General features: G+C 36.8%; 1 protein-coding gene across 5 annotated transcripts in view; it reads left to right on the forward strand.

The window, feature by feature from the left end:
• Positions 1 to 27,518, forward strand: part of LOC126965365 (protein numb) — a 65,238-nt gene that overhangs the window by 10,451 nt on the left and 27,269 nt on the right. Inside the window, exon 1 of one of the 5 annotated variants that reach the window (XM_050808912.1) lies at positions 2,474 to 2,716. The exons of 2 other annotated variants lie outside the window; for them this stretch is intronic. Coding sequence is in view for 2 of the 3 variants with exons in the window: in XM_050808911.1 (XP_050664868.1) it covers positions 18,821 to 18,892 (72 nt within the window). In the remaining variant the exon portion in view is untranslated. Of the gene's footprint in view, positions 1 to 2,473; positions 2,717 to 17,942; positions 18,893 to 27,518 lie in introns of those variants that run through there. 2 more of the 5 variants (XM_050808911.1, XM_050808910.1) reach the window with 2 other exon arrangements.

The raw sequence follows: 27,518 nt of genomic DNA on the forward strand, positions 1-27,518 counted from the left end.
ACTTAATAATAAACCAAATAATCTATAAAATCTAATATGTATAATCAATGTGTCATTGTCACTGATCTAGAAATAATTATTAATATCTTGCTGTGTATGGATTTAGCATAAAGATCTGATGAACCACCAAACAGAAAATTTTAAGTGCTCTATTAAAATGTGATAATCCACAAATGGAAACTGAAAAGTGTGCATATACTCCATTAGTGGTTGAAGTTAACCTGATTCCTGCCGCCGAATTCCACACACGCCACAAGTTAGGATATCATCCCCACCATTTGGATGTGTGGCGGTCCTCTACAGTGCGGTTTTAAGGAGCTTTCTTCCATGTACTACAAAGCTGTGGAATGAACTTCCTTGTGCGGTGTTTCCGGCACGATACAACATGGGTACCTTCAAAAAAAGCGTGTACACCTTCCTTAAAGGCCGTCAACGTTCCTGTAATTCCTCTGGTGTTGCAAGAGTATGTGGGCGGTGGTGATCACTTAACAACAGGTGACCCGTACGCTCGTTTGTCCTTCTATTCCATTAAAAAAAAAAACCAATGAGTCTCATTGTGTTCATTCACCACAAGCAGAAAAAAAAGTACAGTAATAATTGTACAGACTACAGCTGATATTTCTGTAGATTTAATATAATATATGTTCATAAAACAACACGAGTGATGTACTTAATTTATTGTCCTAATAAGAGATAATTTTATTCAACTTGAATATTATTTATTATGTTTGATATAATATTGTATAAATATATAATGTCAAAGAGATCAAATTGTTGTTATTGTTTGATTATTCTGTTATCTGTTACCCCAATGTATGTGTGTAAACTTGTCTGTCTCATTATGACTGTTATTTTATAATAACCAAAAAAATCAGGTTATTCAACTTTTAACTGTTTATATAAATAAATATAAAATACGGGTTGCACAAACTTGTGCATTTTTGAATATTTTGGAATTGTTTGGAAATAATTTCGCACAATTACTACTAGAACTACCTACAGTATACTATGATTTAAATGGTTAAATACAGTCTGCATTTACAATAAAATGACAATTTATATTACATAAAAAATGAATACTCAGAACTATTACAATTATTTTATAAGAAAAAATTTATCTCTCAGAACAGAAATCTCAACTTTCATCCCTATTTTCAATGACTGTCATACGAATTTTCGATCATTTCCGGTGTCCTGATGGGAGTTCAACATTATATACCCATCCCAAGAAAAGTGCTCAACCCCACTAAAGAAGTTTTCACATCAAAAATAAAAAGTGTCCAAAAATAATCCCATAATAAATCATTGACAATATTTATGTGATTCGCAAAAATCTTTTTCATAAATTACATACAAAATTACTGCATATCTATAATCTGTAATTTTTCTGCTTGCCCAGTTATCATAATTATCGTTATCATTAAAACATCTTCAAACCATGTTGAATGAGCCAAAAAAAAAAAATTCATTTTCAGTTACTTAATTGAAAGTATTTTATATTTTATGCCACCATAAAATATTGTATATTTTAATGTCACCTGTAAAAATGCCTTTCCAGAAACAGGTATAATTTCAACGTAATGTTAATGTTACGCCTTCAAAAAAAACCGCGTCACTCCAAACAAAGAGTAAAGAATGCTTAATTGAAATACTGTCAAAATGTCAACTATTAAATAAAGTAACCGAATTGAAGCGATTAAATGAAATCTTAATGTTACTTTTTGGAGGTGAGATTGTGAAAAATATATTAATACGAGGCATAATAGTCTTAACTCTTAGGTGCAAATTGCACATTTGAAATTTAGGTGTTACAAGAACTTGAAGAAAAATCGCAATAAAAACAGTTATTCCGCATCATTCAACAATCATTATAAATAACCCGACTGTAGATACAAAATATATCTATTTTTAGTTATTATATTAGTTTAGTATATTAAAGTGTTTTTTTTAGTGAAAATAAGGGACGAGACGAGCTGGACTTTCATCTGATGGTAATTGATTCGCCCTGCCCATTACAATGTAGTGCCGTTCAGGATTCTTGCAAAACCCAAAAATTCTGAGCGGTACTACAATTGCGCTCGTCACCTTGAGACAAAAGATGTAAAGTCTCATTTGCAGAGTAATTTCACTAGCTACGGCGCCCTTCAAACCGATACACAGAAATGCTTACACATTATTGCTTCACGACAGAAATAGGCGCCGCTGTGGTACCCATAATCTATCAATAAGTATTGGAATCGCTGGTTTTATAATGATATCATTTGTTAATTGGCTGATCAAATTCCTTCATAACTGCTATCAATATGTTCAATGCCATTTATAAATTATTTAGATCACTTGTGATTAGCTTTTCCAATTGTAGATTCGCAAGCAGTTTGAAAAAGATAAACATCTGATAATACAATGGAAAGCTTTCTGTAACACCTCTGCTATTTTTAACCCTACCAGAAATGTTTTAGCCTTCGTTAAGACTGTGTTAAAACGTTCGTGTAGACTTGTGTGAATGAGACTGTACTAGTGTTTGTCTCGTTTGCTTGTAATATTCAGTGCAGTGAGGTGATTAGTGCCGACTTGAACACAATATTGCCGTTTGTGTCGTCTGAGTTGGCACGCGACGAAGACATTCTATAACCGATAGATAATACAGTTCTAATGACATTGAAGTCTAGCGGTACTTCTAAATATTAACAGTGTGTTTTAATGATTTAAATTACAGGTAAGAATCTTTCAAAAATGCAAATTGTTTTTGCATGAATTAGTTCAAGTTACGTGGTTTAAGAGATTGTATTTCCTTAGATGATAATACGTAGGTGTTCCTGACTAACCTCGATTTAAGAATATTGAATAATAATAGTGTAAATAAAATATCTATTCAGCAATATATTGAAATACTTATTTATAATTTTCTTCATAATACCACTTTTAAAAATACTAATTATGTAATACAATGCTAAATAACATACGTGTTGGCATTGAGATCATAATATACAGATAAATTCGTTAAATTATTACATATCATGGAATGAATAATATGTTCATTAAGCAGGATAACATATAAATAGGTTATTATTATTAATTAATACATTTTACCTGTTACAAGTACTAAATAAATTCTAATTTGTAATTTGCATGATTAAGTAGCACACTATTTAAACAATTTCAATTAATGTCTTATACACATATCTCGAATACATATTGACGTTGTCAGTTCGTTCTGTCGCGATGTTTATCTCGTATGATATCTTCTACGATGTCTCGCGGCATCATAGTGGCTCTTGCAGTTTTAGTTACGGCTGTCTTCGCACTCCTGCCCGGCTTTCTGCTGAAGTAAACGTACACGTTGTACACAAGTTGCCTGGTATCCGCCGGTATCTCCACCTGTCTTTCTTCAACACTATCAACACCCTTGCCATTATATAGCCTCCTCCAACTAAACATCGTCCATGCTGTCATTGCTTCGTCCCCGTACTGCGCCGTTTTGAACACAAAATCACGTATAAATCTAATTATAAACACTAATTCACGAGCTTAGATAAATACGCGTTTTACGTCGTCCAAACTCAGGTATGTGGAATCTTAATGAGTGTATTCGCTCCACAGATGCTATCGTACTTAGCGACAGTTGACAACTAACTGGTCGTCTCACTGTTGGTGTTAGTCTCTTGGGAGGTTTCGACACATTCGTGACTTCCGCTGGACTTAAAACGTGATTGCAATGTAATCGTCGTCCTTTATGACTGCTTCAACAATCACGTGCTATAATTCTCAATGTTTTTGCACTCAAACCCAACATGGACATGTGTCCGTTATGAAATTAAACTAATTTGGTAGCGCTACGGTTAGAATTGCAGCTGACATGAAAAGGAATCAAGATATTCAACCAGTTGAGCTAGGAGACGCAGGTTCATCTTTTTTGGAATTTAGATTGTTTCATAGTCAACTATTTTCGAACCCCCAATCTCGAATACCACGCTCCTCCACCCTCACGCTTTTGGGGCACTTCCACCAGTAGATACCACCTGAATAATGATGAAATGTGTTTTAAATTTGTATTACGTGGGCAGATTTAAATAAATAAGATCGTTGATGAAATAATAACCACAAATTCTTCAAATCAAATGAATACTTATAGAATGACTTTGGCCTTAAATAGCCGTATCATTTAATTGGTTAATTTTGAAGTTTTACAACTTAGATGACCGTAGACGTAAGGTTAAGATGTCGATTTAATCTTGATTCCTGTACGCGTTCCTGAGGGTCTTGACAGACGGATGCCAATGCGATTCTAAACGGATTCATTTTAAGGTGTACGAAGCCCGTATTCACTTTTTATTATTTTCGTCTCATTTTTTTTAGATATAGGGAGTTGAGAGTAGTCGTGCTAGCGCAAGCAGGTGGCATAATAGATCCTTGGATTTAAGTTTTAATCCCCAAATCTTAATATACTAGGTCTGTATTCTGGATGTTTTTCCGCGCATTTTGCGAGAATTCTTGCCTCTCACACCACTCTCTCGCCACTTTGTCGAATCAATTACCGTCTGCAGTTTTCAGAAGCTTACGGCATACTCCCACCTTAAGGCTGGTAAACACTTTTCATGTCCTCTGGTGTTGCGGATACCCGTGCGCCCTAACCGTTGCTTCCCATCACGTAAGCCCATTGCCCGCACAGAGTACGAATTGACACGCCTTCTAAAATACAGAGCATGAGAACATTGGCGGTGGTGAGACCTTTTTATGGCAGAGATGGAGAAACGAGCGTACGGGTCGCCTGATATTATATGATCAGCGCAGCCTACTTTCTCCTACACTGCCACAGGAATCACAGGAGCGTTTTCGGCCTGTTACAAAGGTGGATGTGCTTTGTTTAAGGTACCCATGTCGTATCATCCTGGGAACACCGCGCGAGGCTCATCCATAGTTTAGTTGTCGTCAGTCACCTAAAAGAAGTTTTGCCTCTTATGCCTTAAAAAATATCCCGTTTAGGTACATTGAACACGTTAAGTTATGTCAAAACAATAGCTGATTAGCTGATCGTTAAAAAACTCCGTTCTTATCACTAGAAATGCATACGGTTCTAAGTTTCGCTATTTAAGTTGATGTTTCTCAACACTTTGACTTTTGAGTGGGTGCTCGTGAAATCGTACGACCTATCATGACGCGAACCCCGGTGGGTTGGCGTCAATGTATACGTGGCCTTGTGCTGAATTGCGTAACAGTTGATTGACGAAGCCCATCAAATTGTATCTTCGAACAATTCATTCCAGTGATTCAATTTAATCTATTTGAAACTGCTCAATTGAGTTATATTTATACGAGTCTGTTTACAACAGATACTCATAAAAGGCCTTATTCTCAAGGTTTCACTTCTCTCTACTGTTTTACTGAGATAAATAAGATTTTGTTGCGAAACATAAGGCAGGTAGGACCAACTGTTGTCGCGGTTGTATATTATTAGAATAAATAATATTTATTAAAAAAAGCTTCATTCAAAATTTTTTCATTGACGTATTTACTTTTCTTTGATTTACAGAATTACAGCGCGTGTTCTTGTAACTAAATTATGACATTAATTCTGCGAAACGTCAGGAAAAAGAATAGTAGATTGTTAACCGAGGGTCGAAAGAATCAATTCCCGAGGTATTTAGACGCCCAAGCGCAGCGAGGGCGGCTATAGTCCGAGTAGGAATCACTTTAACTTTTCATTTCGAATATGAGAAAAATAAAATTAGTTGTTTATCTAAACTATTGATAATATATAATAATATTAGTAGTACCTATTTAAAATTAACTGTCAAATTAGGACAATTTATCTCGACTTTTTAAATTTTAAATATTGAACTCACCGCGTAATTGTTGCGGCTTATTCCGCTCAAAGAAGTTTGCGCTAAGTTCACACTGGCTGTTTAGAAAGTCACATGGCCGCATAATTTTTTTTAATTAGTTGTTTTTTTTACATAAAACTCTTCACAGCTGACAGCGGTTCTAATTTTAAAGTTCATTCCGGCCCTTAGGTGGGAAGTAATTCAATTTTAAAAATTTCGGAATACATCTTCATGGCCGCAAAAATTTTTGGGATTCGTATAGTGTTGTTATAGAGTATAATAATAATATAATAATATTGACACACTTTTTCACAAATTATCTTGCCTCAAGCTAAGCATATATAGCCTGTGTTATGGGTTACAAGACAATGATATATTTAATACAATATACTTACTTAAACATACATAAATTCATATAAAAATACATATTAACATACATAAATACATTTAAACATCCATGACTCGGAAACAAACATCCATATTCATCATTTAAATGCTTCCACCTACCGGGATTCGAACCTGGGACCTCTAGCTTAGTAGGTAGGATCGCTAACCACTCGGCTATACAATATAGACTATAGTATAGACCAAATCTTTTATAGAGTATTTATAGTGAGGATGTTGATTGCTATTTATGGGAAATCAGCGAGTTTTTTCGACCCTTTTGGCATTTATATTGATTAAACTTATTAATTCTGTTAATTTCATGTTAACCGGATAAATTAATGTTTCGTCTATATATGTATTATGTTAAAAAAAATTAGGAAAACCTTTGACCCTAAAGGCCATCCCTGCAACGTCCCGCTAATGCTATACCTAAACGCTTCATACTGTACTTATGACGATTTTAGAGCTCCTCGAGCTCAAATGTCTGATAAAAGTTTAATAAACCACTATTTTTTTGAATTTTCAAACGGCAATAACTTTTGAATGAATGATTTTCTTGGCGGCATTCGACGCAGTTTTTTTGTTTTCTTCAGCCTCATGAAGCACCTTTGAGTTTCAATTGATCGAACTTGGAATTTCGAAGTTATTCAGAAAAAACACTTTCTTCGGTTTCCTTCGTCAACGATAACTCACAAACGAATTAACTGTTTTTTGATGTTAAAAGCTGATTATTTTTTGGAATCGAGCGGTATAGCAGTTTAATAGTTATTCCAAAAAACATTTATGAAAAAAAATTCGGAGTTTATTTTAGATTTTTAAAATCTACCGGTCTGAATTGAAATCAAAATCTAAGATTGATCAAACCCTTTCGAATGGCACCAACCGCGATGAAATAGGTCGAGCCGTACAAAAGTTATCAGAGGTTTTCATACATGCACACACACACATACAGACGTACGGACAACATCGCGCGAATAGTCAGGGAAGCTTCCTCGGAACTTAAAACGTCGAGATCTGATGAAAACTCGATTTTCGGAAAACGGGGTTAAACAAATAACTTCCCGAATTTTTGAAAATTTTAAGTTTTCTTACTTTAACTTTATATTTTGATAACGATCTAATAAAATGCACGTTACAAGATTGGTCTCTACCACCATTAGACTGGAGGAAATGATTGAGTAACGGTAGTAAAGTTTAAAATAGGAATGCAATCGGAGAGGACAATGAGAGAGGTATCTATTATTTCACGGTTGCTAAATGCGTAACGATGTCACTGTCCTCGCGGGTCTTTTGTTTTGGCGTAGCGTTACCGTTGTGCGTTCACGACACCAAAGGTTTATGTCCTCTGCTGCGCACCGTACCTGTACCATGACCGTTCACGTACCGAATCAGGCATAAGAAAAATATAAAATAGGATATAATAATATATAGATAACTAGCTGACCCGACAGACGTTGTTCTATAGATAATAAAAAAATACTGTTTTATAGGAATTTGCCAATAATATTTCAAAAAATCAATAATTATTTCGTAAATAAATTTCCCTGTTGTTATAATGAAATTGTTTCACAGCGGAACTGTCAAACCGTGCGTCACTAAATTCTCTCATAGAAAATATATCCATATAAAACAAATATTGGAAATAAAAAATAATTATGGGTCCCAAATCGAAATTAAAACTATCCTATCTCTCAAGTTGGACCAAACTGCACTCCATGAAGTAATCCCCATTAAAATCCGTTCATTAGTTTAGGAGTCCATCGCAGACAAACAACGTGTCACATAATTTATATATATTAATAAGATATATAGATAATAAGTGATTAATAATAATAAAAGCCTTTATTCAATGACCATGCATTTAAACGTATATACTACTTATTAAACATGTTTTCTTAAATCTATTAAAAAGTAAAATTAAATAAAATTACATTAATGTACAGCAATAATTGATTATGGAAAGTCAAAAACTACCACCCACTCCAAAATTTATGCCTCAGACCTGAGAAGAACGGGCGCAAGAAACTCAGCGGTCTTCTTTTTTTTTTCATAAAAAATATGGTCACAAAGTAATATCGTACAAGTAAACTTCTTATTTAACTAGCGAATTCGTCAAAAAACTCCTTGTTTCTTAAAACTTTATTAACTTTACATTAAATGAAGATATCGCAATATTTTTTTTCCCTTGATAAAGACTAACGGCCTTACAAATAAACTTGGTATAAAGTTATAACTGATGATAAACAAAGAATATGCAAAATGTTTACATTATCGTTGGCAACACTGTCAATACAATGATAATTCTGAAGTTTTCCGAATGACAAGCTGCCGTGCAAATAAAAACGCGGGAAACGTTATAAATCCGAATAAACCATTCGTCAGCAAAATGTCTAATTGTAAACATTTTACATATTCTTTGTTTATGCTTAGTTATAACTTTATGCCAATTTTATTTGTAGGGCCGCAAGTGTTTAAGGAATAAAACATAGAAGCCTTAATTGAAATCTATCCAATAATTCTTCCATGAGAAATGAAAACCTCTGTCGTTTTATTTATATAGATATAACTAGCTGCCTTTTCCTGGGGCGTAAAAAGAATAGGGGAGTCCCAGGCCCATGGGTGTCGTAAGAGGCGACTAAGGGCTTTTTAGAAGTGGGAGAGTCACGCTGCCGTCTTTTGACGTCAGCACAATCGGGCCAGACTCGTCCGGGTTAATTACCACACTCGAACAGAATACCGGCGTGAAGTAGCGGCCTAGTGCCGCTATGTTTCGCATAGGTTAGTGTCGAGGACCGGTGGCCATTCCCCACGGCACCCCGCTCCACACTCAACGTGGACTTTTGCAATATCAGGGGAATTCACTCCAATTTAAACGCCGTCCACCACCACCTTGAGACGGCGCAGTCGGTCTTGTGTTTCCTTACTGAGACGCAGATATCTCGACCTAGCGATACGTCATATTTAACGTACCCCGGGTACAAAATTGAGCACAATTTTTTGTCTCATGCCGGGGTATGTGTGTACGTTAGGGAGGATATCTGCTGTCGCCGTCTCGGCAATTTTGAGGGTAGGGACCTGTCCACTCTCTGGCTCCGCGTAGATTTAGAGGACCGCGTCCGCATCTATGCGTGTGTCTACAGGTCCCATAGTGGTAACGCAGAAACCGATCATCTCATGGGCTGCGTTCAAGCGGCAATTGACGACGTACTTGCACAGATCCCCTCCGCTGAAATCGTAGTCTTGGGTGATTTCAACGGGCACAATGCCGAATGGCTTGGATCACGTACCACAGACTACGCAGGGCGATCTGTGCATAATTTTGCATTGGCGTATGATCTGTCCCAATTGGTTGAGTCGCCAACGCGGCTCCCGGATGTGGATAGCCACATGACGTCCTTGGATCTTTGGATCTTCTGCTGACTACACATCCCGATGGTTACCAGGTCTTTGTCGACGCCCCTCTCGGAACGTCCGACCATTGCCTGGTCAGGAGTGTAGTGCCTATCCGACGCCAACGTCGCAGACCACCAGCGACCCGCCGCGTTTGGCACTACAAGTCAGCAGATTGGGATAGGATGCGTTCCTTTTTTGCATCCTACCCTTGGGGCAGGGTTTGTTTCCCTTCGGATGATCCTAGTACCTGCGCCGTTGCAGTAGCCGATGTGATACTACAGGGTATGGATATTTTTATACCAAACTCTGTAGTACCCATCGGTGGCAGATCACAGCCCTGGTTCGATGCGTCTGTTAAAGCAGCATCTGACTGCAAAAAACAGGCGTATCGAACTTGGGTTGCGGCGCTGGGCACAAAGGATCCGAACTGCACAGTTCTTAAGAGGAAATACAACCGTGAATCCAGATTTTTTAAGCGGCAAATCGCCCGTGCAAAGTCAAAACACGTCGTCAAAATCGGCGAGCAGCTTTCCAGTTACCCGACCGGAACACGCAAGTTCTGGTCGTTGTCGAAAGCTGCTCTTGGTTACTTCAGCCAGCCGTCCATGCCGCCGTTGCACATGAGGAATGACACCCTGGCCCATACGGCAATAGAGAAAGCCGATCTCTTGTGCACTCTTTTCGCCTCCAACTCGACTCTTGACGACAACGGAAAAACACCGCCGACCATCCCGTGGTGTCAGAGCTCTATGCCTGAAGTACAGTTCAGACAGAAAACTGTTAGGCGAGCTCTGTTTTCGTTGGACGTCAGAAAGTCGAGCGGGCCGGATGGCATTTCTCCAATCGTGCTTAGAACGTGTGCCCCTGAGTTGACGCCGGTGCTAACGCGTTTATTCCGGCACTCTTATTCTAAAGGCGTAGTCCCTGACTCATGGAAGTCAGCCCTTGTCCATCCGATCCAAAAAAAAGGAGACAGTTCGGATCCGGCAAACTACAGGCCTATTGCTATTACCTCCCTGCTCTCCAAAATCATGGAGAGCATAATTAGCCGTCAGCTCTTGGTATATCTAGAGGGTCACCAGTTGATCAACGACCGACAATACGGGTTTCGCCATGGTCGGTCGGCAGGTGATCTTCTGGTATACCTAACACATAGATGGGCAGCGGCTATTGAAAGCAAGGGGGAAGGCCTGGCAGTTAGCCTGGTTATAGCGAAGGCCTTTGATCATGTATGGCACAAGGCGCTCCTCTCCAAACTTCCATCATTTGGGCTTCCCGAGAGCTTGTGCAAGTGGACCTCCGCCGCGCCTAGTATCGGAATACTGTGTCTCGAAATCTCGAGCGATTGCCAATTTCGTGGTCATCTGGAAGGCAAAGCCAAATTGGCTTGAAAGAGACTGGGCTTCATTAATAGAGCACGGCAATACTTCAAGCCGGCCCACATACTAGCGCTCTACAAAGCGCAGGTCCGGCCACACATGGAGTATTGCTATCATCTCTGGTCTGGCGCACCCCAGTATCAGCTCGATCCATTTGACCGCGTGCAACGCAGAGCAGCTCGAATTGTCGGGGACCCAGTGCTCTGTGAACGGCTGAATCACTTGGCGTTGCGTAGAGACGTCACTTCATTGTGTGTCTTCTACCGCATTTATCACGGGGAGTGTTCCGAAGAGCTGTTTAACCTGATTCCTGCCGCCGAATTCCACCTTCACACGACACGCCACAAGTTAGGATATCATCCTCACCATCTGGATGTGTGGCGGTCCTCCACAGTGCGGTTTTCAAGGAGCTTTCTTACACGTACTACAAAGCTGTGGAATGAGCTTCCTTGTGCGGTGTTTCAGGGACGATACGACATGGGTACCTTCAAAAAAAGCGCGTACACCTTCCTTAAAGGCCGGCAACGCTCCTGTGATTCCTCCGGTGTTGCAAGAGATTGTTGGCGGCGGCTCGTTTGTCCTCCTATTCCATAAAAAAAAAGAAAAAAAAAAATCGTGTGGACCACCCTTAACATTTAGGGGGATGAAAAATAGATGTCCGATTCGAAAGAGTCTCAGGATTGAATAGGACAGGCATGAAGATAGTTTCATCTATTTAAAAACTCAATTCGATTCGATAATTCTAAAATTCTCAAATGGCTTGTCTCATGTACGTGAAAGGTTGCTGCGTGGTGTGACTGGTCGATCCTCTCATAGCGTACCTTGCTTTTATTTGCATTGAAAGGCGTGATTATAAGTATTTTTTTTATTAATTCAAATGTTGATACAATGTAGTTGGATGGACCTATTGTACTCAATAACTATTTTGAGGTTTAAGTTGGTATTTTTTTATGAAAATAAGGGACGAGACGAGCAGGACGTTCAGCTAATGGTAATTGATACGCCCTGCCCATTACATTTGCCCCGCGCTACTACAATTGCGCTCGTCACCTTGAGACTTAAGATGTTAAGTTTCATTTGCCCTGTAATTTCACTAGCTAGTGCGACCTTCTGACCGAAACACAATAATACTTAAACATTACTTCTTCACGGCTGAAATAGGCGCCGTTGTGGTACCTATAATCTACTGCAAGCCGGCATCTTTAGCAATGTAGCCTCCCACTGGTTCATTTAACAACTTTTTAACTGTAAGAGTATTGAGTTGAAATGGAAGCTGTGAAAAATTCAAACTTCTTACGTATATTTTGACAATCAAGGAAATCAAAATTTATAAGGTTTAGCTTCTGCCCGCGGCGTCGTCCGCGTACATGCTATAAAGGAGCAAAAGTACTATCCCGCATCTACCGTGATAAAAGTAGCCTATATAATATCATCCCGATCTCTTATTATTTATTCATGCAAAATAAATCTATTAATCAGTTTTTTCGTTTAGCCCGGATACAGACAGACATTCTAAAAAAACTTTCGTCGCTGTAAGGTCTTATTAAGCTTCCCTGACAATTCCCGCTATATATGGTGTCCATGCGTCTGTATGTGTGTGTATGTGGTGTGTGTGTGTGCGATTGTATATAAGCACATCTTTGAACGGCTCGACAGATTTCATCGCGGTTGGCACCATTCGAAAGGGCTTGACCAAACTTGAAACAAAAAAAAAATAGAGACTTGTCCTATTTCTCTTCTCAGATCCCCCTGACTCCGTTTTGAGCATTTTTTTCTTTGAAAATTTTCTTGAATTGAAATTCGATCTCTACAGTTTTATTATAAGTATAGATAGCCTCAGGGCGGTCGCTCCATTCCCAATATGTGGTATCACTAATATACAAGTAATCAACTAAGTAAAAAATTACAATTAATCGCCTGATAGTTAAATTATAAGTGTCGAATTGCTTAAGGACAAATATTGGCAGAATTAAAACTAAAGGAAACTCAAAACACTTGGATAATTATGGATTTCCGCAAAGTAACGCCTACTTCAATAAATTTTCAATTTTAAATACTCCATACTTCCAATGCGTATGTCGATGGATAGCCTAAAACAATCACAAGGAAATAAACAACGCTTAACTATTGTGATTAATTTAAACAAACGGCGAACAAATTGAGTGTGTCGTTATAAAGTTAGTAGTTAACGCGACAAGTCGATATTAAGCATATCTAATTACAGAACCAATAATTGTTAGTAATTAACTTGACTATTCATTTGTTTTCTACGCTGCTTACTCACTATTGTTTTACTGTAAATATATAATACATTTAATCTAATAAACTTGTGTGGAACACATTTTAACGACAGTTTTTAGGGTTATGTATCCAAAGGGAAAGGTTTTTAAAAAGCATTTATTTTCTCAAAATTGATTCCTTTAGAATTCTTTTTGATGTCTTTCTAATATACTGGATAGTACTACCGCTTCGGAAACAGATTGCGCTCTGAGATTCGGCGCAAGAAACTCTCCCAGCAATCTTTTTTTTGCGCTCTTTAATTAAAATATACAATATTGTACAGTCATTTCTGTCGCTATAAAACAATCTTAATGTAGTCCCAGGCTGTCCGATCACTTAGATATACAGCTGTGGAGTAGTAGGATTTACGACAGTGCCATTTTTTAATAAAACATTTAAATTTATTTATAGATAATGCCTGAACGGTGGCTGGGTACTTTATTATAAAAGTGTATACATTTACCCTTAAAGCTATTATGTCTCTTATAAAGCCTACTAGAATTAGTTACAAGCAAACATCATGTCATCAGTCATGATGCTGTCAACATTTAATTTCTATATAAGCCGAGGTATACGGGCAAGAGGTTCACGTCATGGGATTTAAATTGGGAACCGGCCTTTAAATTGGGAGTATGCCATCTTAACAGCTGAAAGACGTCCACTACCGAACAAAGGCCTCTCCCAAAGAACTCCACGATGATCGGTTCTGCGCTATCCTCATCCAACGTATTCCGGCGATCTTGACCAGATCATCGATCCATCTTGTTGGGAGCTTACCAACACTGCGTCTTCCAGTACTTGGTCGTCTTTTGAGGACACTTCCCAACTAATGTACTCACATATATTAACAACTGTTCACTAAGCGAAGACATTTATTCCAAAAAATACAACTAACCTATGTAACGGCTAAAAATATTTAAAGCGTGTTTAGAAAATACCGTCTTAATAATACAGCGCCATCTAGTTTCACACTCATGGTAAGTCGCTGTGTAGTTCACGCAGTGAAGTTTACATAATACTTAACATACTGCCTCAACGGATATCCGTCCTTCGAGTTAGGTTCCCTGCCCACTGCCACTTCAGTTTGGCAATCATTCGGACTATGTCGAAATTTTGTTTCTTCTACAGATCTCCTCATTTATGATTTGATCTCGCAGGAAAATTCCGACGCTTAAAGGTGCCTATTTCGTATTGGATAGGGAAAATTGCTGCCGATAATTGATTCCACAAAGTGGGTGTGCGAAGCAAGAAGTTCCTCGAGATTTTAACATCAACCCCAATAAGGTATTGAAATATGTCTTTTCAATAATTTAATTATTTAAAAAGTACAAAGTAAATGAACCCTTCGTTTTACCCTTTTGTCTATGACAGCTAGGGATGAGTCGAGCAGGACGTTCAGCTGATGGTAATTTATACGCCTTGCCCAGTACTATGCAGTGCCGCTCAGGATTCTTGAAAAACCTCAAAATTCTGAACGGCACTACAATTGCCCTCGTCATCTTGAGACATACCTAAGATGTTAAGTCTCATTTGCCCAGTAATTTCACTAGCTACGGCGCCCTTCAGACCGAAACACAGTAATGTTTACATATTACTGCTTCACGCCAGAAATAGGCGTCGCTGTGCTAGCCATGATCTAGCCGGCATCCTGTGCAAAGGAGCCTCCCACTGGTACCCTACAATTCCGACTTGCATTTGACTGCCTTTTTTTTATCGAAGTACATAATATTAGAAAAATGAAAGAATAAAAAATGTTTATTTGTGACAGTATATTTAAATACAAAAGACTTAAAAATTAAACGTTAACAATATTGAGGAATATTATTATCTATACGTCACAAAACCAGCGCTGGTTTTCCGTTGGGGCATTTGTTGACGTCGCCATATTGACAATATAAAATAATAGCTCACTATTGGTTGTTACCTAAAACTATTAAAAAAAACAGTGAATTAATCAAAAAATAAAAAGAAACTTACACTTAATTATCTTGATTATATTAAACACCGCAGTGTAATATTACAAAATATACTATCAATAATATCTCTATTATAATTAATAATCTTATCTATGAACCATAAAGAGGCTAGCAAGTTTTTGCCAACATACGTACTATACTTACTGCTTATTTAGATACAAAGTTTAACAAGTGTTAAACGTTACTAAGCTAAAAGTGAAACTCTCTCAAAACAGTCTGCTGTTATTCATAACCTTGCTATTAATAAAAATATCTTCTGGTTTGCGACTCATAATCTCCTGTACTTCGTTAATATTGGTAGGAGTTTTTACATCAGTTGGAGGCTCTTTTGCGCAGGATGCCGGCTACATTATGGGTACCACAGCGGCGCCTATTTCTGCCGTGAAGCATTATTGTATAAGCATTATTGTGTTTCAGTCTGAAGGGCGCCGTAACTAGAGAAATTACTGAGCAAATGAGACTTACAAAATCTTATGTCACAAGGTGACGAGCGCAATTGTAGTTCCGTTTAGAATCTTTGGGTTTATCAACAGTGCGGCACTGCATTGTAATGGACAGGCCGTATCAATTACCGTCAGCTGAACGTCCTGCTCGTCTTGTCCCTTATTTTCATTAAAAAAAAAATGTGTGCAGTTAAAATCTCGTTACGACAAGGAATTCCAAGTTACGTAGGCTCCGGTGAGTCAGTGTGAGGATGACTCAATATAAAGTTAAAAATCAATGAGTAACGTATTACACGCGATCTCCTTTCTAAAAATAATTTAATGAAACGGCAGCGTTTGTGTTCGTTCATTGATGTCATGTGGACGGGAACTCGGCGTTCTCGCACCACCTGCGTCCGTCGACGACCCGCCTCGTAGCACGAGCTCGTCTCGAGACAGCAGCTGTTGCATTTTTTTTTTTCTCTTTGATATATATTTCACATGTGCTTTGCTGGAACCGTCTATTCCCAGACTCGGGAACAAGATGCTAATCTTATTTGCCTTTTGGTAATTAACATTGTTTTGCTCATACATTTACTAATTATTTTACACAAACGGCGCCTATTTCTGCCGTGAAGCAGTAATGTGTAAACATTACTGTGTTTCGGTCTGAAGGGCGCCGTAGCTTGTGATATTCCTGGGTAAATGAGACTTAATATCTTACGTCTCAAGGTGACGAGCGCAATTGTAGTGCCGCTCAGAATTTTTGTGTTTTTCAAGAATTCTGAGCGGCACTGCATTGTAATGGGCAGGGCGTATATTGATACGTATTGGTAATTGTACCATCAGCTGAACGTCCTGCTCGTCTCGTCCCTTATTTTCATAAAAAAAAAACACTTTTAGGGTAACACCGACGTGGAAAAACATAAAAATTGTTCACATAACTCTTATGTTTGGTATAATCTTAAGAAAAATATTAAAATATACGAAACAGCTCACTCATCCATAACGTTAGTTCAGTTATAACATTTGTGACCCAAATAAAATTATAGGTTTTATCAAAACTAAAGGTTTAATAAGATTTCAAAGCATGTTTTGTTGTAGAGTCGTATGATCTACAACTGTCTGATTTTTAATTTTGGCCAAGTTAATTAACGCCTATTTTCTTTGGACTTTTTTGTTTTTTATTACACGCTTTTTATTTTATATTTTTATTTAAGCTTCACCTGTATGTATGTTTGTTTGTAACTGACTCATTTGGGTGTGATTTTGACCCACTTTAAATGGCCAGATTTCGTTCAAACTTTGTAGATTTATCGAGGACCAATGGCAATACATTAATTTGATAAAATTATAAAAATTTTCAATTTGCAAAATAAGATGTTTGTCAATTAATATAATTTTTATCTATAGTCGATAAGGCAGGAATTGATGTTAAAGTACTTAATAGTTTTAAAAATACACTTTTAAAGAAAAATTAACTAAAAAAAATAATAGTTTTAAAAAATCTAAAAAACATGCTCTATTTAAAGTTTAACTAAAAAATGGAAAATAAATTATAATTAATTTAAATTGAAAATAGTGTAAAAAAAAATTTTTGTAAAAAAGCGTGGGGTGTAGAAGATTTAATATTTTAATAATTCTACACCCCACGCTTTTTTATTTATTTATTATGTATGTTTGTTTGTTACCGACTCATTTGGGTGTGATTTTGAACCACTTTAAACGGCCAGTATTCGTTCAAACTTCGTAGATTTATCGAGGACCAATGACAATACATTAATTTTTAAAAACCATAAAATTTTTCAATTTGCAAAAAAAGATGTTTGTTAATTTATATAATTTTCATCTATCTTTAACCGATTTATCTAATATTAGGAAATATTCGAATGCCAAAGAGTTAGCTAATTCAACAATGTAAATAATAGTTTAAAAAACTAACGAAACACGCTTTTATAAATAAACCAAATTAAAAAGTAAGAAATATTTTCTATTTTTGAGTTCAGTTTTCTATAAGAAGCGTGTTTATTAGTTTAACTACTATTTATTTCAGTTGTTTTATTTATTTCTCTTATTTGGATTACGATAATAATCGTATAATTGTAGGGCTTTCCATTAAAAAATTATAAAATAACCGTGTGTTATAAACTTATGACATTTTGAATGGATTCAAGAACGGCTATCAGTCTGTTAGATGATCTCACCGGTCGTCAATCCTGGCAATGCGAAGGACCGGTGTCCGAGGGGTGCGGCGACGCGGGGCGGGGGACAGGGACTGCCGCATGCCTCGCTCCCCAGGCCCCGCGTGCCAGTTGCCACCATGACACTCGCCAGTAAGTCCGCGACGGTAAAGTTGTCCGCTTGAGGCGCGGCGCGCGCGCTCCTCTCCCACAGAACTACACATTCTACCATCTAGTCAAAATATATTACAGTTCCGTGTTTGCGACCTTCGTATTTTGAGTGAATCAACTCACCGGCGCCCCACAAGTGACATATTTCAGTCATCGTTACTCTACACGGTACAAAGAGCAATGCTGTGGGAAAAAATAACGTTCAGCTGTCATCGGTACTCGTTCCCAACAACCTACCCTCGCCCCGCGCCCCGCGGACCCGGTACCGGGTTCATTGCGCCTATGTGCGTTTATTCATCGTTTGTGGGAAAAGTTGACCCCTGTTTTTAAAATTCATTGTTAACGTATTCACACGATCTCGTGTTTGTTACCGTCTTAGATGATCTCGCTTATATTGTTCTTAAAGTGAACCATTCATAATAATAATAATGAATAGCCAGTGACAGCAACCGTAATAATTACTCTGAAGTGTTTAGTCAATCGCGAAGAGGAAAATAAATTTAAATCCACAACTCGCGAGCGCACCCAAGGTCGATCGCGACATTCCGTGAAATCTACGCTCTGCCATGTTTATCAAGTCTCCATTTCGTCGAAATTATCTTATTACTGTGATTTGTGATACGAGAAGGATACATCTGTCAAATGAGGACACATTAATTAGGCAACAAGTCAACAGTGCGTACGTGTTATGATAGTAGTGTTATTGTCGTAGTTAAGATTTAATTAATTGTATTCTTGTGCAAAGTGAACGCTGTGATACGGATGAATTAGTTCGGGAATATCTCGGAGGTGATACAGGATTATTTCAAGATGGGCAACCAAGGCTCCTCTCCACATGAGCCCTTGGATCATGCCCAAACGCAGAATGTCGATTTGAAGATGGTACGGATTACTTTTATTACTTTTTAATTTAATAAGTAAAAATCCTTATACATTCGTCATTTTTTATATTAAAATTTTAAGCCTAGTATGAATTTCCGAAATTATAATATCCACTTATATTCGTTCAGAATTATAAATGAGAAAACGTTAAATTGAAATATCCGTACTGCGACTAACTTCAGTTCAGTAGGAATTGATAGTCCCACAGACTTGTCTACTTGCAAAATGAAACAACAACGTTATTTACATAGTTGTATGTAGATATGGTTTTATACAATGCAATGAAAGATGACACAATACACTTCTAAACCCAAACATTTGCATCACAATTGAATTATTAGAGCAGTACATTATTTGTTGCAAGCATTGAACTGAGCATTGTTCCAACAAGGGTATTAGGTAGCGACTTCGTAATGCTGAGAGAAAATATGTTGTGTGTGACTATAGAGTACAGAGGAATGTACGGTAACCGCTGACCAGATGACAAGACATTCAACTTTGGATCATCTAAGGAGAATCTAAATGTGTGTGTGTAATAAGTTATACATCTTTGGCCTAACGAAGCAAGAATCATTAAAATGATTTATTCCTCGTGCTATTCTACGTTTTTAAAAAGAACAATTTTGTAAAAATCTTGCATAGATGGCTTTGATGATTAATTATTAAATAATGAATACGGCTGTTTGGGCTTGAACCCTTTGCCTGTCCTAATAATGGGCAAAGAAACCAAAAAATGAATAATAACGAATGACGCAAACGTCAGAAAATTTTAGGAACCAACTTCTACCTGTTGCAGTGATGCGCGCGCATCTCAAAATCTTTTCTTAATTAATCTTAATGCTCGCACATTACTGCTCCACGGCAGAAATGGGCGCCGTTGTGGTACCCATAAACTAGACGGCTTCCTGTGCCTCCCACTGGTAGTAAGATTGTGCTGCAAAAAGTATGTAATGATGAAAATATGGAAATGATGAACACCAACTCATTAATCCTACTCAAGAGCTAGCTTTTAATGATCGTAACTCGGCAACTTAACTTTATTATGTATCAGCGTAATTGTATCTCAAGTGTCGTAAGTAGTGACAGACCTTCATTATACTGTGACCTCATCAAATGCTAATTATATCTAATAATTAACAATTGTTCTTTTCTTCGTTTTAGCCTTGCGCCTAGAAACATCGCTCTTTCATTTTTAATTTCATCAATTACATTTACATATATTTATTCTCATTTCGTACATTAACTTTTTGTTTGTTACTCAGATAATTTCTACGTTTAGATAGAGCGTATTGCTGTTAGGCATAGGCAACGCTTGACAAAAGCCCGGGTTTATTACTTTAGTGTGCGTGCCAAGCTACGTCTTACACTCGCCATACGTATGTGACTTTGTTGCTGAAAAGAGAGGTTAACTGATCGCCGCTATTTTTGTCGACGTGTTCACAACAATTTTAATAATCCTATACGCATACCAAGCTCAGCACTTAAGGCGACACTAAATGCCAGTGACCTTGAGCGATATGAGTTCACGGCTGCCGGCCCGCCATCTATGTAACAAAGCCAATATTTTCAAAATTCTTGCGTGGAAAACAGTTTATATGCTTACAATCCTCGTTATTCACTACTAATCTGAATAAATGAACCTACACAAATAAGTACAAGCTATAAGAATAACTTTTCTGAGAGAATTACCAAAAAAATGCGTCACGCCATGTCAAAAAACTTGTTTAACTTCAACGAAATGCGGTAGTTCAATAAGGCTCGGCAGTGTTAACTTTAACCAACAGCAAGCATTAGCAACCTACAAATAAGACTTAAGGATATGTGTAACAGGATTAAGTAGTGTTCATAGCTCGACATGCTATACTTTCACCACAAAACTTGTCTAAAAACACCATGTTTGCGTGTTTTCTGCTTACTCTTCGCCTTAACCTATTTAGAACAATAGTTCGGTGATATTGAAGTTTCGTTGTTTAAAAATTCATTTGTATCGTTTGCCACCAATAATTGATGCAATATAGAGAGAAATCGACATAAAATTTACTCATAGATATTATTTTATCGATTAAGTATAAAGTGCTCCGGTTTGAAAGATATTGCAGTTGTGCATTTATTACCTCAAATATCACGCAAATTAAGTTGCAATCAATAATCATATATTTTATAGTATATATGTATATATATTTATTACAATATACTTACTTAAACATACATAAATTCATATAAACATACACATAAACATACATAAATACATTTAAACATCCATGACTCGGAAACAAACATCCATATTCATCATATAAATGCTGACACCTACCGGGATTCGAACCCGGGACCTCTAGCTTAGTAGGTAGGATCGCTAACCACTCGGCTATACAGGTCGTCGTATATCTAATATAATAAAAAATTCTCGTGTCATGGTGTTAAAGATTGAACTCCTCCGAAACGGCTTGACCGATTCTCATGAAATTTTGAGTGCATATTGGGTAGGTCTGAGAATCGGACAACATCTATTTTTCATCCCCCTAAATGTTAAGGGTGGTACACACGATTTTTTTTTTAAATTTGTTTGATTATGAGTCAGCATTAAAAAATACATACAACTTCAAATTTTCACCCATCTACGATCAACAGTTACTTTTGTATCGCGATTTTAATATCGGCAATACAACGTTTGCTGGGTCAGCTAGTATAATATAATATATACAAGCATTGCTCGTTTAAAGATATAATAAGATTATTGTTAAAGGGTTGGGCTTATTCGTAGCATATGGCTAAGTGTCAAATGAACTCTACAAATTCGCAACACTAAGTACTTATTATAATAATATAGCCTATGGGGTAGTTAGAACCCGACATACGGTACTGGTAGGTCGTTGTGCAATTTGAAGCGTAACTTTGCAGGCCTAATAAAAAGCCTCTTCAAACTAAACAACCAATCTGTTGCAACTCGTGCGTGGGAGCTTTTTTGATATCGAGTGCAGTCAAAACATTATGGTTCGGATACGGCGTGTTTACTTAAGTTATTTCCATAGTATTATGTCCTATGGTATATTGCTATGGGGCAACGCTTCCGATGTTAATACAATATTTGTGCTGCAGAAAAGGACTATTCGCGGTAATTATAACCTAGGTCCTAAAGAATCATTGAGAGCAAAATTTAAAGAAATTAACATATTGACTGTTGCTTCTCAATATATTCTTGATAATGTTATGTATGTAATGTTAAGTCTGAATTTAAATTATTATTAATAAATGTAGTGAATTCGCTAGAAACTGTCAACTCTATTTCAACAATGCACAATGTATAGATACACATTGAACTTTTCACTAAAACCATTCAATTTCACTGATAAGCTGATATGCACAGCACAGTACGTCAGCTGTATAGCTACAGATATACTGCTATAAACATTTCGGTGACGCGAACTCACGAGATTTCACCGATCCATAAAGTGTCTAACTATATAGTATATTAAAAAAATATATTACTTATCCATCGCGTGCGCCAGTCATCAGCATGTCGGTGACGCGAACCCATAAGATTTTCTTCCACCAAAAAGTTCTAATAAAAATTTTCACTACACGTCCTTCGCACGACACGCCACAAGTTAGGATATCATCCCCACCATCTGGATGTGTGGCGGTCCTCTACAGTGCGGTTTTCAAGGATTTTTCTCCCATGTACTACAAAGCTGTGGAATGAGCTTCCTTGTGCGGTATTTCCGGGACGACACACCTTCAAAAAAAGCGCGTTCACCTTCCTTAAAGGCGTACGCTCGTTTGTCCTCCTATTCCATAAAAAAAAATCTTGAAAAATGGATTTGATGATTCCAGGCCACCAGAGTTCTAACGCAAAGGCAAATGAACTTGGCACAGTAAATAATTCATAATCGAAGTATTTATTATTAACATAAAGTGACGACCTGTACAGCCGAGTGGTTAGCGATCCTACCTACTAAGCTAGAGGTCCCGGGTGCGAATCCCGGTAGGTGCAAGCATTTATATGATGAGTATGGATGTTTGTTTCCGAGTCATGCATGTTTAAGTAAGTATATTGTATTAAATATATCGTTGTCTTGCAACCCATAACACAGGATATATGTCTAATTTGGGGCAAGATAATTTGTGTAAAAAGTGTGTTAATATATTATTATTATGTAATATGTTTTGTTACAAAGAAAATGTTTCAATAATTTTTCAATACAAACCGCCAAATGTATACTTTAACCGCTAATATATTCATTGTCGTCAGTTGTCGACGGAAATCTCGTTATTATTCTGGACCGTCAACTGACATCTGATTTAAATTCCTGCTTAATAATTCAGTATGCACAAAGACTGATATGATTAATAGAACAAAGAACACGTCAGAGCGATTTACGGCAAACAACGACCGCATTTAGCAAACGAACAGTATTAGTAACTTAGATCATTTATACGTCTGGATTGACTTTGACAGCTGTGAACACGTCGAAAAAAATGAGGGTACACAATACGACTCTATTTTCAGCAATGCACGCACACACATTTGCACAGGATGCCGGCTAGATTATGGGTACCACAACGGCGCCTATTTCTGCCGTGGAGCAGTAATATGTAAACATTATTGTGTTTCGGTCAGAAGGGCGCCGTAGCTAGTGAAATTACTGGGCAAATGAGACTTAATTGTAGTGCCGTTCAGAATGTTTGGGTTTTTCAAGAATCCTGAGCAGCACTGCATAGTAACGGGCAGGGCGTATCAATTACCTTCAGCTGAACCTCCTGCTCGTCCGTCCCTTATTTTCATAAAAAACAACACTAAGATAAAGTGACATTGCAAATCGCGAGTGTAAGACGTAGCTTGTCACGCACACGGACGAGTAAAAAACGAAGTACTCCGCGCAGTGATATTAGCAAGTGATGCACCTTTATGCTAGTGTGTGTGCGGTTACGGGGGATACTAGTTACACAATTTTTTCTTCCTTAAATAATCATATATGGCCACAAATACTTATATAGTATCGTTTTAACACTTTTGAACAACGCACCACGGCATTTTTAAAATATTTTATTGAGACGCAAACTAATCTGTATTAACATCAGATTAATGTTTGCACCGCCTGGGATTCGAACCCGCCACCGCTGGCTCAGTAGGCAGGGTCACTAAACTGGGCTTCATGGTCGTAAATACCTGACCTTGACCTGACCAAACCTGAGGTACGATTACAATACGGTGATAAGATATCCCTCACCTCGGGTTCCATCCGAGCGCTCTTACCAACTGAGCCAACCGTCCGACTGCCGCATCGACCGAAATTTTGGTACATCTTGTTCAACTCTCAGGTTGTGGCTCCATCTACAGGATCTACTTTACAGTTGATAACCTGCTCAACCCCAATAATTGCATATTAGGAAATTGACTTGAAATGTCGCTCTTTTAAATCTAAACAGTTTTTGTTATATTTTAAGTGCACATGGAGCCATTTATTTCTTTTATTTAGAGCTTTATTTCCTTACATTATTTAGATATTTACTTACTAGCTGACCCGACAGACGTTGTTCTGTCAATAAACGGTTCGAGAGATATGGTAAATGCGTGGGTGGGATTGTGATACGACAAACTATAATATATGTAAACCTTCCTTGAGCTTCAACGAATCTATTACAAAAGATTTCATTGAGATCGGTCGAATAGTTTTGGAGTAATTAGGGAACATACAAACTTACATTTGTCGGGTAGGTTGTCCCAAAGTTATGGGACATGAAGGGAAAGTACCTTAAATATCGAAGATAGGCTTTTTTACTGAAAGAAGACTTTATGTTATTTTTAAAAGTTAGTAATTCTGCATTCAAGGATTTTCTAAAAATTACTTGCCTCGTCTGGGAATCGAACCGCCTTAAATTTAAAAAAAAACACCCCTACTCTTATGATGCCAATCGAAAGAATGGCCAAAAACTAATAACTAGTAATAATAAAACTAATAGTATTTTAAAAGAAAGTAGTCAATTAAGTGGGTATTTTTTTGTAAATTAATTAATTAAACGCTCAAAATGTGATCCCTCTTGTCTTACGCAAATCGGCAATCTTTTCATGAGTCCGCTGCCTGTTGATTTTCTTATCATTTTATGGTGAATACTCGATATGATATGGCACAATTCTGTTTGTAACTCGCCCACGTTCGCGTATCGCTTTTTCTATAGCATATCTTTCACGTATCACCAAAAGAAGAAATCTAATGGTGTAAGGTCCGGGGATCTGGCCGGCCATCTAATCGGTCCATTCGTACCAGTCGAAATAGGAAAACGTTCATTTTACGTTGTTCCTTTCTTTTAAAATACTATGTTACTTAAGAAGAGTTATTCGTTTTTGGCCATTCTTTCGATTGGCATCATAAAAGTAGTAGTAGTTTTTTTTACATTTCAGTCGGTTCGAATCCCAGACGAGGCAAGTAATTTTTAGAAAATCTTTGAATGCAGAATTACTAACTTTTAAAAATAACATAAAGTCTACTTTCAGTAAAATAGCCTATCTTCGATATTTAAGGTACTTTCCCTTCATGTCCCATAACTTTGGGACACCCTGTATATAGATAAATTGTATTTATAAGTATGTGTTAATGTTTTACTATTTTAAATAAAAGTATTTTGTTAGTGTTTTTATTTACGTACCATTTTATTGTATGGGAAATTGTATTGCCTCCATAAATATTGATTTTATTCTGTTGTTATAGCGGCAACAGAAATACCATCATCTGTGAAAATTTCTAACTTTCTAACTATTACGGTTCGTGAGATACAGGGTGACAGACAGACAGTCAGCGGAGTCTTAGTAAGAGTAAAAAGTAGTTCTTACTATATTAAAATTCTTATTTTTTCTAAATCTAATATATAAAATTCTCATGTCGCGGTGTTTGTAGTTAAACTCCTTCGAAACGGCGAATTGGTCAAAACCAATTCTCATGAAATTTTGAGTGCATTTTGGGTAGGTCTGAGAATCGGACAATATCTATTTTTCATCCCCCTAAATTTTAAGGGTGGTCCACACCAATTTTTTTTTTAAATTCGTTTGATTTATGAGTCAGCATTAAAAAATACATACAACTTCAAATTTTCACCGATCTACGATCAACAGTTACTTTTGTATCGCGATTTTAATATCGGCAATACAACGTTTGCTGGGTCAGCTAGTAAATAAAATAAAATTAATGAAATAACATCTTCGTCAGCCAAAAAAGGAGACGAAAATGTTTCACTATGTGGATGTAAATAATGATATATGTATGTTATAAATAAACCCATGCTGTAGTCGAGTGAGTGGTGACGTAACACCGCCGTCGTTTCCGGGTTTGTTTATAATTAAACTAAGCTGAGTAATATTATATGTACAAAGTGTAAACAAACTAATATTAGATATGCTTTTGAAAGAGCGGTTGGTTGTTTCGTAAGAGGCAGATGCGCCTCACAAATTTTCGCTATCTCATCTCTCTCTCCTAACAGCTGTCCTAATAGTCCAGGAGGAAACGGCGCATGAGTACGAAAACTATTCCACTGCAATTTTTTTAATGCGATCTTCTTCAAATTGACCTACTGATGATATAAATGCATGTTGCCATTGGTAACCTCGTGCCATATTGTTTAAATAATTGCAAGAAATTGTTATTTTTTTTACCGGTAAATTTTTTATATTCTTTATTAAAATACAAATAAAGAAGCTCCTATGACTTTTCACGATAAAATTAATATTTTTAGAATTATTAATTTTTAAAGGTTCGAAAAATCTCAAATTTGGGTACTTATGACACATGAAAAATATATTCAAATAAAACCATAAAATAAAAATAATATATTGTTTTTTTTTATACAATAGTTAATAATATTCCTAATATTATATATATTTTAAAAAGATTCATTGTTTATACATTAATTTAATTGTTGTTTTCGGTACTCATGCGCCGATACATCCTGGACTATAACCACTAAAAGTTATTAAAAATAAAGATCTGGGCTAAAGGTTTACTGTAACAAATGATTTTCTTAATACCACAGATTGAAAATGGTGCAATTGTTATTTAACTTTATTATCTCTAAAAACGTTATCACGTCCCAAATAAAGAATTATATAATATATAAGTTTACTTGGTATCTGTCATATAATATATTACCGTTAGCAAACCGACATAATATGTACATAACTATCTGATAAACACTTGGAAAGAGATTGGTGTTAAAAACAAATATAAGCATACTAAGAAAAATAAACATTTTCAAATATATTTGTATTAGACATAATATTATCTGCGTCCCTTTTAAACCTTCGTTTGATGGTAGGTAAGGGTGCCTACTCCTAAAATCGATATTCGATATATCGTGGCATTTGTCGTGTCGAATCCTACTATTAGTTACATCGTATTCAATGTCGAAACGATGATTGAACGAACGAAACATTTTCGATATTATCCTCATCCTGGTCCTAACTACTCATCCCTACTCTTAGTTGAAAATGTCAGTGACGAATATTCGAATTTGACAAATAATCAAACGTCACTTTTACGATAATCTCAACGACACCTTCTAGGCTGTCGTTGCTATTATCGTTTCAAGTTGTATCGATATATTTGCCATACAATATACATACTTAATAATTATTATT

This window comes from Leptidea sinapis, chromosome 7 (assembly GCF_905404315.1).
Source record: "Leptidea sinapis chromosome 7, ilLepSina1.1, whole genome shotgun sequence".
NCBI classification, from domain to species: Eukaryota; Metazoa; Arthropoda; class Insecta; order Lepidoptera; family Pieridae; genus Leptidea; species Leptidea sinapis.